Below are 16,355 nucleotides of genomic sequence, written 5' to 3'. Positions count from 1 at the left end.
GGCCTCACTTAACTCTCCGTCATGATAACATGCTTCTGTGGGCCTCTCTCTGACGGTTGTCCCACGTACAACACCAACCTCACGCTCACAGCTCTAGCCCGCGCCTAGAGCCATGCCGTGGCGGGGCCCCAGTAAGTGCCCACGGGGTCAGGCGGTCACTCTGGTAGGAAGACGGGCCTCTGAGGCAAGGTGTTCCCCTGCGGATACGAATACATGGCTTGGCCCGTCAGCTTCAGGCCAGGATTGTAAAATGTTCATTTCTTCCCTCCGAGCCAGGTCTGTCCACGACTACCTGAAGGGGGAGCCCTTCCATGAGTATCTGGACAGCATGTACTTTGATCGCTTTCTACAGTGGAAGTGGTTGGAAAGGTGAGTGCCCCTGGCACACCCCATCTGCAGGCGTGTACCCGCATGCGCGTGGGAGGGGTGGGCCATGGGCTTTCCAGCTGAGAGCCCAGAAAAATCAGCTGCCTCCGTGGCTCCATGGTCCAAGTAAAATTAGCCATCCTCCTGTTGATTAAGTTCTTGGCTCTTCTAGAAATGTTCTGTGCTTATTAAAGGGTACACGCGCACTCACACTCATAAATATATATGTACTTACCCTTACTTGTTTGGTTCACTGGTTTGGGGAATCTTCTCTCTGTCTGCAGATAAAGAGCTGCTGTATTCTCTGAGTGAGTCGCAGAGTGACTCATGAACGAGTTTAGCTCAGTCCCCTGTTGATGGACATAGAGGTTGCTCTCAGTTTTGTGTACAATCTTCCCTAAATAATGAATAGCTTTGTAGATACATCTTCATGTGCTTTCAGAAGTACATGAAGAAATCCATAGAAATCCCCACAGAAGGGTTTTGGCCAAAGTGGACCGCGAAGCTACCCTCTCAGACGGCGGCCCCCCGTTTCCAGTCCCGCCAGTGTCTCGGTGCCTGCTTCCCCTCAGCCTCACCCACTCTGTTCCCGTGCTTTCCTGGCCGGCGTGTGAGCAGCAGCTTTCCTTCTTGTTTATCTTCTCATCTCTAATAATGGATAAAACTGAGCATCTTTTCCTGTTTTGTTTACTGCCTTTTCTCTGCAAAGTGCTCTCACAGACATGGCGGTGACTCGGCCTCCGTGTGACTGAAGAGGAAGGAGAGCCGCAGAGAGGGTGTGGGCTGGTCACACAGCAGGCCGGCGGTGCAGGAGGCCCCGGCCCAGGACCCCAGCACAGGGCTCTGCCCACCACACTGTTCAGAATTGGCAGAACAGGGCATTGCCTGCGTTAAATCCGTGCTGGGCTGCGCTGCTAGACAAGGGCAGGAGCAGCCCCTTCCACAGCCCAGGGGTCCGTGTGCCTGAGGCCTTCCCCCACAGGCATCTGGGCACCCTCTGGGCAGAGAGCCAGGAGCCACTTTGCTTCTGCCTGTCCCCACCTCTGCTGGCTGAGTGCCCTGCAGATGCACAGGAAGCTGTAGGACAAGTTGCCCGAAGAGCCCATCCATGGCTCTCCCCTGCCCACTTCAGGAAGCCCAGAGGGAAACACCCACCTCTGTACCACGGAGGGTTCATTTCTGACCACCCCGATTGGTGGGAATGACAGTTGAGCAGGGGTCAGTCTTCTCTGTGAGCCACTAGCTGCCACTGGCCCCCTTGCACGTGCATACAGTGGCTCCAGGAGAGCCAAGGAAGTGAGGGTCAGGGCAGACATCCTGGGAGGGCCCTGGGGTCCACAGCCTGGGTCTGCGTCCTGGCTCTACCTTTGCAGGGACCTCAGCAAGGGCTGCTCACCCCTCCCCACTTCAGTTTTCTTATCTGTGAGATGGGGATCATAACAGTGCGTGCCTTTGTAGGCCTGGGTGCGGACGAGCTGAGGTAAGCGTGGTCCATTCCTACAATAAGGCAGGTGCTCAGCAGAGGTCAGCTGTCTGGGCCCGGAAGTCAAAGGCAGGATACAGTTGTGGTTGTCAGTGAGATCATCAGTGCCACTGTGTCTGTCACCCTCAAGTGTCTGGTATGGGAAGGAACGGCTGGCCCTTGTGTTCCTAATGATCCCAGGACAGTGTGGTGGGGATGTATTTGCCACCCCCTGCCCCCCAATCCCAAGCCAAGGCTGTGTGCCACACACCCCCACCTCTGCCCATCTTCCTGGGGCAGCAGTGCGGGCTTGAGACACCGGATGTGGGCTCTGCAGCAGGCTTCCTGGGATGCCAGCCCCAGAGCCTCCCTTACCGTCATGACCTTGGGCAACTCATGTCCCCTCTCAGAGCCTAAACATTCTCAGCTGCACAGGGGGGCCCGTCCCACCTCCTGATGGAGTTGTGTGGAAGACACCGTGCCTGTGCGACGTGCCTCACGCAGTGGGGACTGTTACCCTAAAGACTCCGGAAGGGAGGTGTCCTTTGTCCCTAGAGTTCTTTTTTTTTTTTTAAGATTTTATTTATTTGACAGCACACGAGTGCACACAAGCAGGGGGAGCAACAGAGGAAGAGAGAAGTAGGCTCCGCACTGAGCAGGGAGCCCAACGCAGGGCTTGATCCCAGGACCTTGGGACCATGACCTGAGCCGAAGGCAGACGCTGAACCGACCGAGCCACCGGGGCCCTTGTTCCTAGAGTTCTAGTAACGATACCGGACTCACACAGCAGCTTACAAAGAGCCCTGGGATACAGATGCCTTTTCAGAGTCATTTGACTGAAGATCCAAGGCTCAGAGAGGTTGATCGATCAGTCCTGGGTCACACAGCAAGGGCCTGGCAAGGCTGGAACCTGAAGCCAAGGCCGTTTGATCAAGTCCTTCCCTCTTACTCCACCCAGCATCTGTTCAGTAGAATGTGGCCATTGGCTTTGATTTTACTTGTCTCTCCTGGCCACTTGAAATGGAGAAACAGGCTTTTTAAATCTGTGTTAACTGTGAAGAAGTTAGGCCCTTTTGTGGACATTAAGTTGTTGAAGCCACTAGGGCAGGAGCCTGGCCCAGAAATGCCCCTAAATGACTGACAGCACCCCACTTCCTCCCTTTCCTTTTTTTTTTTCCTTTCTTTCTTTTTTTTTTTTTTTTTTTTTGCTAACAAGATCATGGCCTGTTCGTGCTGTACTGTTGAAATATTAAAGGGATTTTCTCCCTCCCAAGGTTAACCAAGAAATTCCTCGGAGACTGTATTACACTCATTTCCCCTCGCAGAGGAGCTCTGTGGTAACGCCGACCGACTGTTTGTTCTTCATGTATCGTAAACTGTTAGGCCCGGGCGCCTTCATGTGGTTTCGAGGGTGGCTGTAGGGACGCTGCCCAGGGCCGCATGGCCCACGCAGCCGCATGGAGGCTTTGCTGTCGTGGGCCGCTCGCGGGCAGGAGGACCCGGAGCCGTGAAGAGTCCACTGGGGGGAGGCCCTGTGCTCCCAGGGGGGACGTAATCCGTGTGTCGAACCCCCCTCCCCCACAAAGAAACAGAAGAGAGAGTCAGGGTTCATGAGCTCCAGACAGGCCTTCCAGAGAGAACCACTAGGGGGCGGGGGTTTTGGGGCTGTCCTGTGAGAGGTGTGGCGTGAGGACCTTTGGGACCCGGTGGCAAGGGTTGCAACAGAGGGTTCATTCAGGAGCTGCTGGGTGACCAGAGGCTCCCCGGTCTTTCTCAAGCTGACTCACTTATATGGGGCAGCTCAGGCATACTCCAGAGTGTGCCCTGGTCCAGCCCCTATGGTGGGGTTGGGGGATGCTCAGAAATAGTCCTGAAGGTCCAAGAGCTAAGTTTGACCTCCTAAAAGTGGATTGTTCTTTATCGGTTCATGGTCTAAGGACACTTGGGTTGTTTCCATCTCTTAGCCCTTGTGAGTAATGCTGCAGTGAGTGTGGGAGGGAAAACGTGGTAGATACATGCAATGGAATATTACTGAGCCTGAAAAAAGAAGGAAATCCTGCCATTTGTGATAACATTGAGAAACCTGGAGGACGTTCTGCTAAGTGACATAAGCCAGACACGGACAGATCCTGCATGTCTCACTTAGATGTGGAATCTCGGATAATGTCCCAGTCCTAGGAGCAGAGAGTGGCTGGTGACACCAGCGGCCCGGGTTGGTGGGGGGAGGTCATGGGGGATGGAGGTCGAGGGATGCAAGGTTTCAGTTCGGGGGACGGATAAGCTCTGGAGAGCTGACGTACAGTGACATGACTCTAGTTCATGGTCCTGTACCTCGAAGTCAGCTAAGACAGGAGATCTTAAGTGTTCTTACCAGTGAGAGGGGAAGAGGGAACATGGTAGCCATGGGAGGTGACAGTTAGCTTGATTGCGGTGATCCTTTCACAGTGTGTCCCTGTATCAAAGCAGCAGTTGGGTACCATTTGTCAGTTATACCTCAGAAAAGCTGGGTTGGGGGCAGCTGACTATTTTCAGCCAAACAGGCCAGTGATGACCAAGCCCAGACTGTCTGCACCCTGGAGTTCTTCAAGGTGATCTTAGAGGACTGTTTGTTCACTCCATGAGGTCCCACCCTTGCCTCAGGATCAGATTAGACATAAATGGCTTTTAGCTAATTAAAACGGGGGCCAGTGGGGCTCCTGGGTGGCTCAGTGGGTTAAGCCTCTGCCTTCGGCTCAAGTCATGATCCCAGGGTTCTGGAATCAAGTCCCGCATAGGGCTCTCTGCTCAGCAGGGAGCCTGCTTCCTCTCTCTCTCTCTCTCTCTCTCTCTCTCTCTGCCTGCCTCTCTGCCTACTTGTGATCTCTGTCTGTCAAATAAATAAAATCTTTTTAACAAAATGGGGGCGAGGAGATACAAAGCAATGATTACTTCGTAAATAGTGCTTTGGGCAGATCGGAGCTTCTAGTGTTGCAGAGCTGTGGGGGAATTGTGATGAAGGGGCCCTTGGTGGAGGCAGGGCTGGAGACCTGCAGTTAAAGGTGACCTGCACCCTTTCCCCCTGGGGCCAAGAGGTGGGCAGGTGGACCAGATGTGCAGGTGTGGGGAGGGCTATTGTGTCCTCCCTGGCACACCGAACTGTGCGGCTCCTGGCGCCCTCCCTTCTCCCTGCGGAGAGCGCAGCTGCTTTCTGAGCTTCGCCACCGCATTTTCATTTGGAGAGAGAGGGAGCCCCACAGAAAGTGCGTGAAGCAGCCCCTTCACGCCTCTGCTCTTCCCTCCAAGCAAGCGAGCGAGCGAGGATTGCTTGGGTCCCAAGCCGCAGGGGGCCAAGGGCGGGTGGCCTGGGATTTGAACCCCCAGCCCCAGAACAAGTCCTCGAGGGACCCGTCTGCAGCGATGATCCGGAGGGCAAGCAGGGATGCAGTCGTCTGTTTCTTGTGGATTCTGCATCTCAGCACCATGAGACCAGTGTTGGATTCTTGCTTTTTTTCAGGCAACCAGTAACCAAAAACACCTTCAGGCAGTACCGAGTACTGGGCAAAGGGGGCTTTGGGGAGGTGAGTGAACATCCGCGTCTTCAGTGGGAAGTTCCCCTACTTTTGTCCCTGTTTCTGTCCCTTCTGGATGGGCTTAAGGTGTCCTGCGCCCCCTGGCGGGGAGGGAAGGTGAGGCGTGGGCCCGGGAACAGGAGATGCTGCAGGGGTGGGAAAGGCGGCTGGCCACAGGGCCCGTAGGGTGGAAGTGCGCTTGGAGCCAGCCTCAGGGCTGGCATCTGGAGGGAGAAGTGAGCGTTCTTGGCTGTCTTTGGACGGAGGAATGAGGGCATGAGGGGCCCCAGAATCTTGGCCCCATGCTGCCATTAATATGCTGTTGCCCTTCATCTGATCGCCCCAGTCTGTGAGGCAAGCCTTGGTATGCCCATTTTAGAGATGAGGAAAACTGAGGGTCAGAATGGTTGATGACCCAGCCAAGGTCACACAACCAAAAAAGGGGGGGAACCAAGAAGACAAGAACCTAAATGGCTTGGCTCCTATTCCACTGAATTATAAAGTCAGGGTTGTTAGAGGTCTCACACCCAAATAAGCCTCTCTTCCCAGCAGCTGGTGCTGTGAAGTCCCCAGTTAGCAATGGCCACATCTGGGTGGAAGCTTGGGACAGAGAAACTCTAGTTGCCTCTGAGAGAGGGACAGCACTTTAGGCTTTGGCCAGTTATGTAAACAGCGGCATGAATGTTTGGTTGTGCACCTTGAAAAGCTCGGATTCCCCGAAGGCTAGAGGGAGGGAACCAACAGGCACTGAAGCCAGTGCTTGAGGGCAGGGCCCGGCGCAGCCGTGGGCCCAAGGCCAGGCATCCTTGGGTCCTGTGACTGGGAGCACGCTCAGGCCAGGCTTCTGGCACATCAGTTCCCAGCCCTACCCACCCAGCGTCCCGGCCTTGGAGGAGCCTGGGGTTGGCCTTCACCTGTCCCATACCCTTGGCTTCTCTCTTGCACCTCAGGTCTGTGCCTGCCAGGTTCGGGCCACGGGGAAGATGTATGCCTGCAAGCGCTTGGAGAAGAAGAGGATCAAGAAAAGGAAGGGGGAGTCCATGGCACTCAACGAGAAGCAGATCCTAGAGAGGGTCAACAGCCGCTTCGTGGTGAGTGTCCAGGGCCCAGCGCCAGGCCCCCCTTCTAGTGACCAGGGCTCCCATCCCTTGGGAAGAGGGGGTCCTCCAGAGTGGCAGGTCCCCAGCCTGTAGGGAAGTGGACCGCCGTGGGAGAGTGAAGCAGCGGAAAGGCGACCAGGCCTTCCCTCCATCACGAGGCTCCCCGTGGCCAACCGTGGCTGACTTGCTCCAGTCACTCAAACTGGCCTGGCTACCCTCTGTGTGTGGGACCAAGGCCTCTGTTCTCCAGAACCACCTTGTAAACTCCTCAGTAGAAAAAGCAGCCCGCCCCGGGCCCAGCCAAGGAGCTGTGTTCCCACAGACCCCCGTAGGCTGGTTTCCCCATCGGGGAGACCCGAGTGTCGATATCCTACAGGAGTGCCGTCTAGTTTGCGTTCATTTTGTTACCATGTCTTGGCCGGGCTCTGCTGCGGTAACACACCAGCCCCCAGCGCCAAGTAGCTGGACACAAGAAGGACCGTTGTCACGCACACAGAGCCCAGCCACATCTAGCCGCCCTTCTCTACCTTACGGCTGGCCCACCTAGAGTCTTACAAGTGTGCGCTGGCGGGTTTGCCCAGGGACCCTCGCTGCCTCAGCCGCCGGGACATTCCTCACCCCGCCCACAGCCCGTGGGCCAGAACTAGTCACTGCCAGCGCCCGGCCAGCTGCAGGGAAATGTGGAAGAGCATGTGGGTGTTTGGTCACTCTCAGTCCCTCTGCCACATGTCACTATAAAAAAACACGTACAGGGTGAAACCCCCACAGCACAGAGAGGTCTGAGATACAAACAAAAGCCTCCCTCTTCGGGTAACCGTCCGAGCCTGGGGGATTCACGAAGAGGCTTTCTGATGTTTTTAGCCGGTGGAGTCCTACCAGACGCTCTAAGCTGCAGTGCTCTCCTCTTGAATCGAGGTCCTTTCCTGTGGCCAGACCTACAGCCATAGCTCTGTTTTTGATGCTGTGCACCCCCCTCCCTGCCATGCAGCATGGAGATAACCCGTCGTCTGCACAACAGGTCCCCACGGACCCCCGCGCGCAGGTCACACTGCCAATGAGGCTGCCGTGTCCAGCCTTGAATGTCCCTTTGGTGCACGTCCAGGAGCGTGTCTGTAGGATGGGTTCCTGGTGGAGGAACTGTGGCATCAGAGGCCATGTGCCTTTCCCATTTGGTAGCAGTTCCCGAACGGCTCTCCGTCAGTGTTGTCAGTGTCGTGCCGGTCGAACGCCCACCAGCTGTGTGAGAGCAGGAGGTGCTGGCAGCCTAATGTTTTTGTCATTCCCCAGAAGGGGTGGTTTTCTAAGGCACCGCTCAAAGCCGACAGGAGCGTGCATCTCCGGGCCTCCTCTCAGGTGGCCCCCAGCCCCCAGCCTCCCTCTGTGCTGCCAGCCCCTTTCAGTGGGGACCACAGGTCACCCCCCTCGATGCTGCCCGTGGAGCCCTCATCATTGCAGGAAGGGGCAGTGCCGGCTCTCACCGGGGTTGGTGACAGTGGGTGCTACTCAGAGGGCAAGAGGGTGGTCTGCCTGATAAACGGGGTGGCACATCTTCGAGGGCCTGGACCACCCTCGACTGGGCCCCGTCCACTGCCCCCAGCAGGGAGTTCACCCAGCGCCCTCCAGGAGCCCCTCCTTGGTCTCTGTGGGCAGGTGTGGGAGGGCGGGCCGGCCTGGCAGCTGGCGCTGAGCACCGTCCCCAGAGGCCTCCTGCTCAGCTCCCGTTCTGTCCTTTCCTCAGAAATAACTGCCATTGTTCCTGGCCTTTGCCTCCAAGTGTTATGGCCCCGCTTGTGCCCAGCCTGGTCCATAGTGGCCAGCTTTCATTTGGATTGGCTCCCGATGTGGAGAAGGACAAGTACCACCAGCAGACCTTACCCCGGACCCAGCCCTGCTGTGTCTCCCACAACCCCATGGTCCTCCGTGCATCCTTGAGCTGGTCTCCATCAGCAGGGAACTAAGTGCTTCCTGTTAATGGTCCCTTTGACCAGATGTGTCCTGCAGGCGGAGGCAGACTTTGCCGAATTGTGTTCCCCTTCACAGAGTCCCTCTGGCCACCTCTCGAGCCCACTCCCAGCGTCCCTATGGTAATGAGACCCCAGCCCAAAAGGCACCTGGGCCCTGCTTTTCTTGGATGGCCAGCAAGGCCACCCAGTCTTCACTGAATGACACATGAAGGCTTTTTTGTCTGTGTAAACACACAGACCCCATCCCGTCAGGCTTTCTGAAAGGGCAGAGTACCAGCCTGCGCTCCACACTTTGTCTCCTCACCTGGAACCACAGTATCCGGACGTGTGTCCTGCTTCGGGCAAGAGGGGCAGTGGGCAGGGGCGCCATGAGGCTGGCGGGGTGCGGGGCAGTGGCATGGAGCTGCTGAGGACCCCGCTCACCCTTCCCCCCATCCCCCGCCCCGGCTTCACAGACCCTGAGGAGGACGAGCGGAAGTGGGTGGCAGTCGCTGGGACCTCACCTTCGTGCTGTCTTGTGCTCCCAGGTCAACCTTGCCTATGCCTACGAGACCAAGGACGCGCTGTGCTTGGTCCTAACCATCATGAACGGGGGTGACCTCAAGTTCCACATCTACAACATGGGTAACCCTGGCTTCGAGGAGGAGCGGGCCTTGTTTTACGCGGCAGAGATCCTCTGCGGCTTGGAAGACCTCCACCGGGAGAACACGGTGTACAGGTGAGCCGGCTCCCCGTCCGGTCCTGCCACCGGGGACCCACCCCATCCTCGGTCAGGCGGGCACCCTGCCCTGGGACTCGGGGCCTGGCCATTGCCATAGAGACTCACACCCTGGACTGCTTGGGGGCCAAGTGTAGGAGGCGATGTTCCCCCAGAATGGGTGAGTCGGGCCAAACCCCGCGTCCCTTCCGGCCCAGCGCGCGGGAAACGCAGTGAGCCTGCTCCAGAAAGACCTTGGTGGGATCAGCACACGCGCAGGCAGCAGAACGACATCGGTCCCTCTCCATCCCGCCGGATGGATTCCACGAGTAGTGGTCTTCAGCCTTTTCTCACTGCCCTTCTCCAGAAAATTTGAATATCTGTGTGCCCTTATACATTACGGAAACATCTGAAATAGTTTATTATCTGTTAAAATAGGGGCTAGTATTCTGAAACTGAACAGTTCCATCACACTTTTAAAGGTATTCAGTAGAATCTGATCGCTCTGGCAAAGTGATTTCCACCATTATGCATTTTAAAAATGCGTGAAAATTCTTCAAAGGCAAGAGATTCCCTATCATCCTTTTTTCCATCCTCACAGAATGTTATTATAATGTCATTTTCCCCCAGAGTCTGTCATTGATCAGCGCGCAACCCTGCGATACGGGGATGGATAAGATTTTTTTTTTTTTTTAAATTTCCTTTGACCACAGGCTCTAAGTGTTAAAATAACGTCCGCTGAGTTGCCGCTGTAATGGTTATCAGTAGAACCCTTTTCTAATTGGGATCCTGGGGGATTTCACACCATGGAGCCGGACACCAAGGTCACAGAGCGGGAAGGACCCTGCTTTTCTTCTGTCACTTGGCGTCTGTGCCACGGAGAAAGGACAACTGGGAGGGGAGATCGCAGGGAATGCCGGGACAGGGCTTTCGTGTCGTGAGGATCTAGAAAGGCAGAAGATTCTTGAATTTTCTTCTTTCGGGATTCTTGAAAATGGCAGCACACGGAAGCCCTCTGGATGGTTCCCGCAGATCCAGCGGGCACGCACACCCCAACGTGAAGACCTTTGCTGCAGAGCTCTTGGCAAAGATGATCTTGGGAAGTCCAAGACAGTTTTGAAAACAAGAAGGAACGGTCTTGATGACTGGCTCTCCCCCACGCACCACCCCCACCATCTCTCCATTTAGGCTCTTGCTCTGTTTTCATTCAAGTGAGAAGAGAAAAAATTCCCTATGGGCTGAAAAAAGAACTCCCCACTTGATTGCTTTTCACTTAAAACAAAAAGAAAGGCGGGCCTCCAACTTCTAGTCCTTGATCTCGTGAAGAAGAGAACCACAGCGCCTCCCTGGCCTCCGCTGCCTGCCGCGGGCTCTCCGCAGGTTTGGGTTCTGGCCCATGCCCACTAGCCGGCTAGCTATCTTTCCAACCCTGTGGCTGCTGGCTTGCTGAGGTGACGGCTCTTGCCCTTATTTGGAATTGTTAGCACATCAACAGAATGCCAATTAAATAACAGGGGCGAAGTATTTTGTAATGAATAACTATGTACAAACCCATTATCACCTAGTGAGGCTGCCCCACTGGATTTGAACACAGTAACCATTCCCCATGAGGACAGCTGCCATCAGTTAAATAAGCAAAGCCTGTTGGTTGAGAATTGCATCCTCAATCCAGATGCTAATGGCTAACTGAGTTGCACACGCTATCCCACTGGCTGTTCTTTTACCCACAGAGAGGACCTGCTAGTAAAACTAGTAAAACCAGACACTTCTGCTGCCTCCCACCCTCCGTGAAGGAGGGGCGCACAGTCTTATGAACAGTGATGAGGTCATCAAAGAGAAGAGACAGCAGGGACAGAAGGATAGGGGCCCACCTCCAGCTGTGCCTTGCTGCTGCGCTTTCTCCCAGGCTTGTGTCACTGCTGGACTGGGAGATGTACCAGGCTCCAGGTGTCTCCTTCCCAGAGGGGGTCCCTCCTGGACAATTCTCTGCCCCAGATCTGCAGCTGGTCCAGTCTTCTCAGTAAATTCTCTTCACTAACTCCCAGGCCCTGCTCTGCCTTCATCCCAGGGCATCCTGAGACCTCCAGGTGATCCCAGCCCTGGAGGGGTCTCTCACCATGCCAGCCAGAACCACACTCTGCCCTGGGGCCATCAGTATGCAGATGGGAGCCAGGGCAGGCCTTTGCCTAACCCCTTCTCAGTCATCGCCAGGGTCGAGAAGATGCCTGGCAACAGCGGCATTTGTTCTAGATAGTGGGAGGAGGGAAGTTAGTCCAGGATTGTCTGGATCCGGAGAGAGACCAGACAGCATGAGACAAGAGGTAGGAAGGAGACAGGAAAAGAGGCCAACCCAGGTGGCCATGTCCTGCTGCTCAGAATGCCCACACTCACACGCTTGCCATCTTTCCCTTTCAGAGATTTGAAACCTGAAAATATCCTGCTCGATGATTATGGTAAGTTGGGGAGCAACTTGAGAGACCCCTTTCCTGCTGTGTAGTCAAGATAAGCATCACAACCCAAAGGCAACAGCAGGCCTTCCGGCAGAGCCTCTCAGAGGCACAGCCCTGGGACTGTGGGAGGGCAGTGGGCAAGTCGGGGGAGGAGGGAGTACCCACCCCTTTCCCCCACTCCTGGGAGCATGAGGAAGGCAGGGGCACAGAAAAAGCTCCTCCTTTTTGAAGAAGTAGCATGGCTTGGCCAAAAGAGAGGAGGAGAGAGACAGGGAGAAAGAGAGCACTGATGGAGGGGTCTGGAATTTCAGAGATCCTGGGCAAGTACTTAACTCTACACGACTTCCCTGCACCCTGTCTTCCTCGCCTGTGAACTGGAAGCAGTGGGCCCTGCTCTGCCCGCTTCAGAGGGTGGGGGCGGCGGTGTGGCTCCAGAATGACTTGAAGGGAAACTTTCACCAGCTACAACCCGCTCCAGACATGTTCAGTATTATTTGTGCATGACCATTGCTTTTTTGCTTGTGTGTGCGTGTGTGTGCGCACACATGTACACACCCACTGGTAACCAGAGCAGCTACAGTAACCCCTCACAGCTTTTCAACCTTGCACAGCAGGGAAATAGTGTTCACACCTGTTACCTGACTCGATCTTCCCCTGTCTGCAGAGGGGGCAGGGCCAGCATCCCTGGGCCCCTTTGACAAATGACAAGATTAAAGCTTAGAGGAGCCAACCTGCCAAGGTCACCCAGCAGTATCAGTAGGGACCTGAGACCAGAAACTAGGGCCTCCCCCCATAGCTACCCCGGATACCAGGCAGCCCCAGGCAGAGGGGAGGGAGGAAGGGAGGCAGGTCGTGGGTGACCTGGAGGGAGGTCTGAGTGTGGTGCTGCCATGTGGAGGAGTGGGCAGAGGGCCCCGGGCCTGCCTCGTGCACACTGGGGTTCATGTTCCCTGCTGGTGTCAGAACCGTGCCCTGTCTCAGAACCCGGTCTGCAGCCCAATGGCTGGAACCTGTGTGTTCTCTTCTCCCCCCGCCACCGTCTGTTGGAGGCTGCCAAGCCAGGGAATCCACACAGCTCTGGCCTGGTGGGAAGGGTCCTTGATGTTCGGCCTTGCTGGGGTCCAGGCTGTGGGGTCCTGGCAGGCATAGACAAGGAAGAGGGGGCAGACGTGGCCATGACCTGGCCTGGGTGGGTCGCTGAATAAGACACAACAGCGAGACCGAGCTCTGTTCCAGCACTGTGTCGTCTCAGCCTGTGGGCGTCAGTCCCCGACTCTGTTCCATCTCTCAGTCTTCCCAAGGCCCGGACGACTTCACTCTGTTTCTCCAAAGATCAACAGGACAGGACAGGGAGTTGCCTCCCAAACTGCTTTGTAATTTTTCCTCTTAGGCAAATCGTAAAATTTCAGGAAAGTCTCCCATTTTCCCCACGAAGCAATCCCAGAATCAGGCCGAGGTGTGTTACACTTGGTGATCTCAGCCTTCCCAAAAGCCCACGAAGGCATTTTATGAGGGCATTGGCCATTGTCCAGCCAAGTCCAGCCATCCTTTCCTAGTTTATGTTTTCTTCCTGACCCACGTGCTCTGATGCCTGGATTCGCCAAGGGGCCTGTGGTCACCCCAAGGGGCTGATGGTGATACCCCTCCTTGCAGACAGACAAAAACTCAAGAGTCCGTGAGCCTTGCCCAGGGGCACACGGCAGGTGTGTGGCCCTGCCCAGAGCGGTCCACACAGCCACCCCAGGCACCTGCTGACGCTGCTCTCCTCACTCAGGCCACATCCGGATCTCGGACCTGGGCCTGGCTGTGAAGATCCCTGAGGGAGACCTGATCCGTGGCCGCGTGGGCACCGTCGGCTACATGGGTGAGTGTGGGTGTGGCCCCTCCCAAGCCCACCGCTTGGGCCGCCAGCCTCTTTGTGCAACTCTGAGCAGCAGTAGAGGCACAGTGGGCAGTGGGAGGTCCTAGCCAGGGAGGGGTTGTGTTGGGGCCGAGGGTTCAGCCTTCCTGAACTGAGCTCTCTGAACCCCTCACCCCAGCCCTGCCTGTGCCTCAAAGCCAAACCGCTCTCCATGTCAGAGGTCAGTGCTGGCATACTGTGCCGCTCAAGGGAGGCTGAGCTCAAGGTGGGGCGCTGGTGAGCTGGCAGGCAGACTCTCAGAGAGGCTCTGAGAGGAAGGGAGTCACTCAGAAAGGCCCAGAAAGGAGTGCACCATGTGCCATGTCACTAAGCAAGATGCTAAGTAGAGACCAGCCTTAGGCTCCCTGCCCTGCCCCAAGCCCCTCACCTCGCACACTTACTCCCGGACCATCGTCCTGAGGGCTACAGGAAGAGACCCGAGCTCCCTCTGGTCCTCTGGAATCCCCCCTCCCAGTGAAGGACATCCCTGGGCTGCCTCCTGCGCATGGTCATCTGGGAGCATGTGGGGGGTGTACCGCCATATACGCAGCGGTGAGCACCCCCATGCCGCTTCTGATGGATGGGTGGATGGTTGGACGGGTGACACAGCAGTCGGTGTTTGTGGACACCTGTGTCTGTCTCCCAATGCATGGGGCATTGCCTGCGGCCTCCCACAGGGCCTCTGGTGTACGCTCACGGGCTCACAGGCTCACAGGCTTTTGCCTCTCAATGTCTGAGAGCTGCCTGATGACATGAAGCTTATCTTTTTCACACTTGGATGGTTAATCTAGAATATTTTCATCGAAGTAGTAGGGAAGCCATAGCGAGAGGCAGTTTTAATTCCGGGTAAACTTAAAATCATCTTTACTTTGGGTGGACACACCCTCGTTTCTAGAAATAAATATGGCTGTGGCACCTACTCCGTGTCAGGTGTCACACCCCTTGCTGGGACACAGCAGTGAATAAGGAAGCTCAGATTCTCGAGGGAGGGACATTTCTGTCTGCTGTCAGGCTTCTAAAGCCACAGTCTGAGCCTTTCAGGAGCACTGAGGAGAGCAGTCAGGGCAGGCTCCCTGGGGGAGGTGGTGTTTATGGCCGTTGGCGAGTAGGAGTCAGCAGGGGCAAGCATGTCCCTGCCATGAAGCTTCAGGCCTTCTGTGAGCAGCACCATCACTGCTGGGTGCAGGACAGCTGAGGCTCCATCAGTGTGCCTGGCAGCCCTGGCCCCTTGTGCCCCAGCTCTGTCCTGCCACCCGCTGTCTCTTACCCCTCCTGGCTCCTCTCCTCTGCCCACAGCTCCAGAGGTCCTGAACAACCAGAGATACGGCCTGAGCCCTGACTACTGGGGTCTGGGCTGCCTCATCTACGAGATGATCGAGGGCCAGTCACCATTCCGGGGCCGCAAAGAGAAAGTGAAGCGGGAGGAAGTGGACCGCCGGGTCCTGGAGACAGAGGAGGTGTACTCCCAAAAGTTCTCGGAGGAGGCCAAGTCCATCTGCAAAATGGTGAGCTCCTGGTGAGCCAGTCGCTCCCCCTGGGCCGGGTGTCTAGTAGCCTCTCCCCTCCTGCCCCAGCCGAGAGCAGCAAACAGGGCTGAAGCAGGCAGGGTCAGGACACACAAGTTAGGAAGCCCCCAGGCCAGAGGAGCGAGCAGTCCTCGTTGTGGACCGAGGTTGTCGCAGGAAGACTCCATGACAAGGGCAGGGGACTGAGGGGAACTGCATAAGACACCCTCCCTCCAGCTTTGTTGGGGGAAATCATCACGGAGGAGAAGGGAGGTGATTGCAGCCAGTTCCCCAAGACACAAAGGTATCTTGGGGTATCCCTTACCCTTGACCTTGGCCCCCTACAGCCTCAAACTCTGGGTCCCTGGGCACTGGCTAAGGCCAGTAGGTGCAGCACAGGTGGTGAGGTGGTGGGGTTTTCAGTCTTTTTCATCTTACGACAGAGTTTTCCTTCCACTACTTGGAATGCTGGTCACACTGGCTTAGGTCCCATACGACAGGAATCTATGGGTAGTGGGATTTGACCATCCACAGGGAGGGCGGCAGGTGGGGAGAGATGTTTAGACAGGCTGGGCAGTCAGGGCCAGATAGCAGGGCCCGGGAAGCTGGTTAGAGGAAGCAGTGATAGGAGCCGTCAGAAGCGAAGCTGGCAGTGAGCGCACCCCTGGCCTGCTGCTCTTCCCCTCAGCCCGGGTGGGCCCACCCCTGGCCAGAGGCTTTGGGGGTTGGGGCTGGGTGGCCATATTCCATTCTCGCCTGGCTCTCAGGCTCCCAACTTCTGCCTGCGTCCACTTGGGGTCCTCCTCCCTCTGATGCCGGGCCCGGTGTGCTGTACCCCCACCGCAGGCCACTGCCCACCCAGTGCTGGTGTCATGGGGACAGGAGGGGCCTGAGCTCCGGGGACCCATGAGCCCATGGACTTCCTCTCCCTGGGGCACTGCTGCCCCTGGAACAGCAGATGAGCAGGGCTGAGGCTGGAGGCTGCCCTCCCTGCCTCCTCTCTGACCCATGGACATAAACCACAAAGCTGGAGTATAGAGAACAGGCCTGAGGAGCTGATTAATGCAGCAAAGCTTCTGCTTCCAGAAAAACCAAGGCTGCCCTGTTAGTGGCCCAGAACTATGGGCCATAGCTCCCTGCCCTGAGGAGGCACCTCTCCTGGGGCCGTCTATCTGCTGTTTGACCACTTCCTCCTACCGGCTTCGGTCTGATGTCAGAGCCGCGGGAAGAAGGCTTTGGGGCAAGAGCTACCGTTTGACCACTTCCAAAGGAGAGGAGTCTAGATCTGCCACTTAGGTGTGTGGGAGACCTAAGGAGGGATGGCGCGTGTGCATGCAGACAGCCACCCAAACCACAGGGCCAG

At 56.5% G+C, this 16,355-nt stretch overlaps 1 protein-coding gene across 1 annotated transcript in view; it reads left to right on the top strand.

Annotated features, from left to right (window-relative positions):
- Window positions 1-16,355, top strand: part of GRK5 (G protein-coupled receptor kinase 5) — a 209,569-nt gene that overhangs the window by 182,180 nt on the left and 11,034 nt on the right. The window contains exons 6-12 of the mRNA XM_059173046.1: window positions 277-369; window positions 5,322-5,385; window positions 6,327-6,467; window positions 8,968-9,158; window positions 11,553-11,590; window positions 13,362-13,451; window positions 14,784-14,992. Of these exons, the coding sequence (XP_059029029.1) occupies window positions 277-369; window positions 5,322-5,385; window positions 6,327-6,467; window positions 8,968-9,158; window positions 11,553-11,590; window positions 13,362-13,451; window positions 14,784-14,992 (826 nt within the window). The remainder of the gene's footprint in view (window positions 1-276; window positions 370-5,321; window positions 5,386-6,326; window positions 6,468-8,967; window positions 9,159-11,552; window positions 11,591-13,361; window positions 13,452-14,783; window positions 14,993-16,355) is intronic.

The sequence above is a fragment of the Mustela lutreola genome, chromosome 4, assembly GCF_030435805.1.
Source record: "Mustela lutreola isolate mMusLut2 chromosome 4, mMusLut2.pri, whole genome shotgun sequence".
Taxonomy (NCBI): domain Eukaryota; kingdom Metazoa; phylum Chordata; class Mammalia; order Carnivora; family Mustelidae; genus Mustela; species Mustela lutreola.
This window is presented reverse-complemented; position numbering and strand designations above follow the sequence as displayed.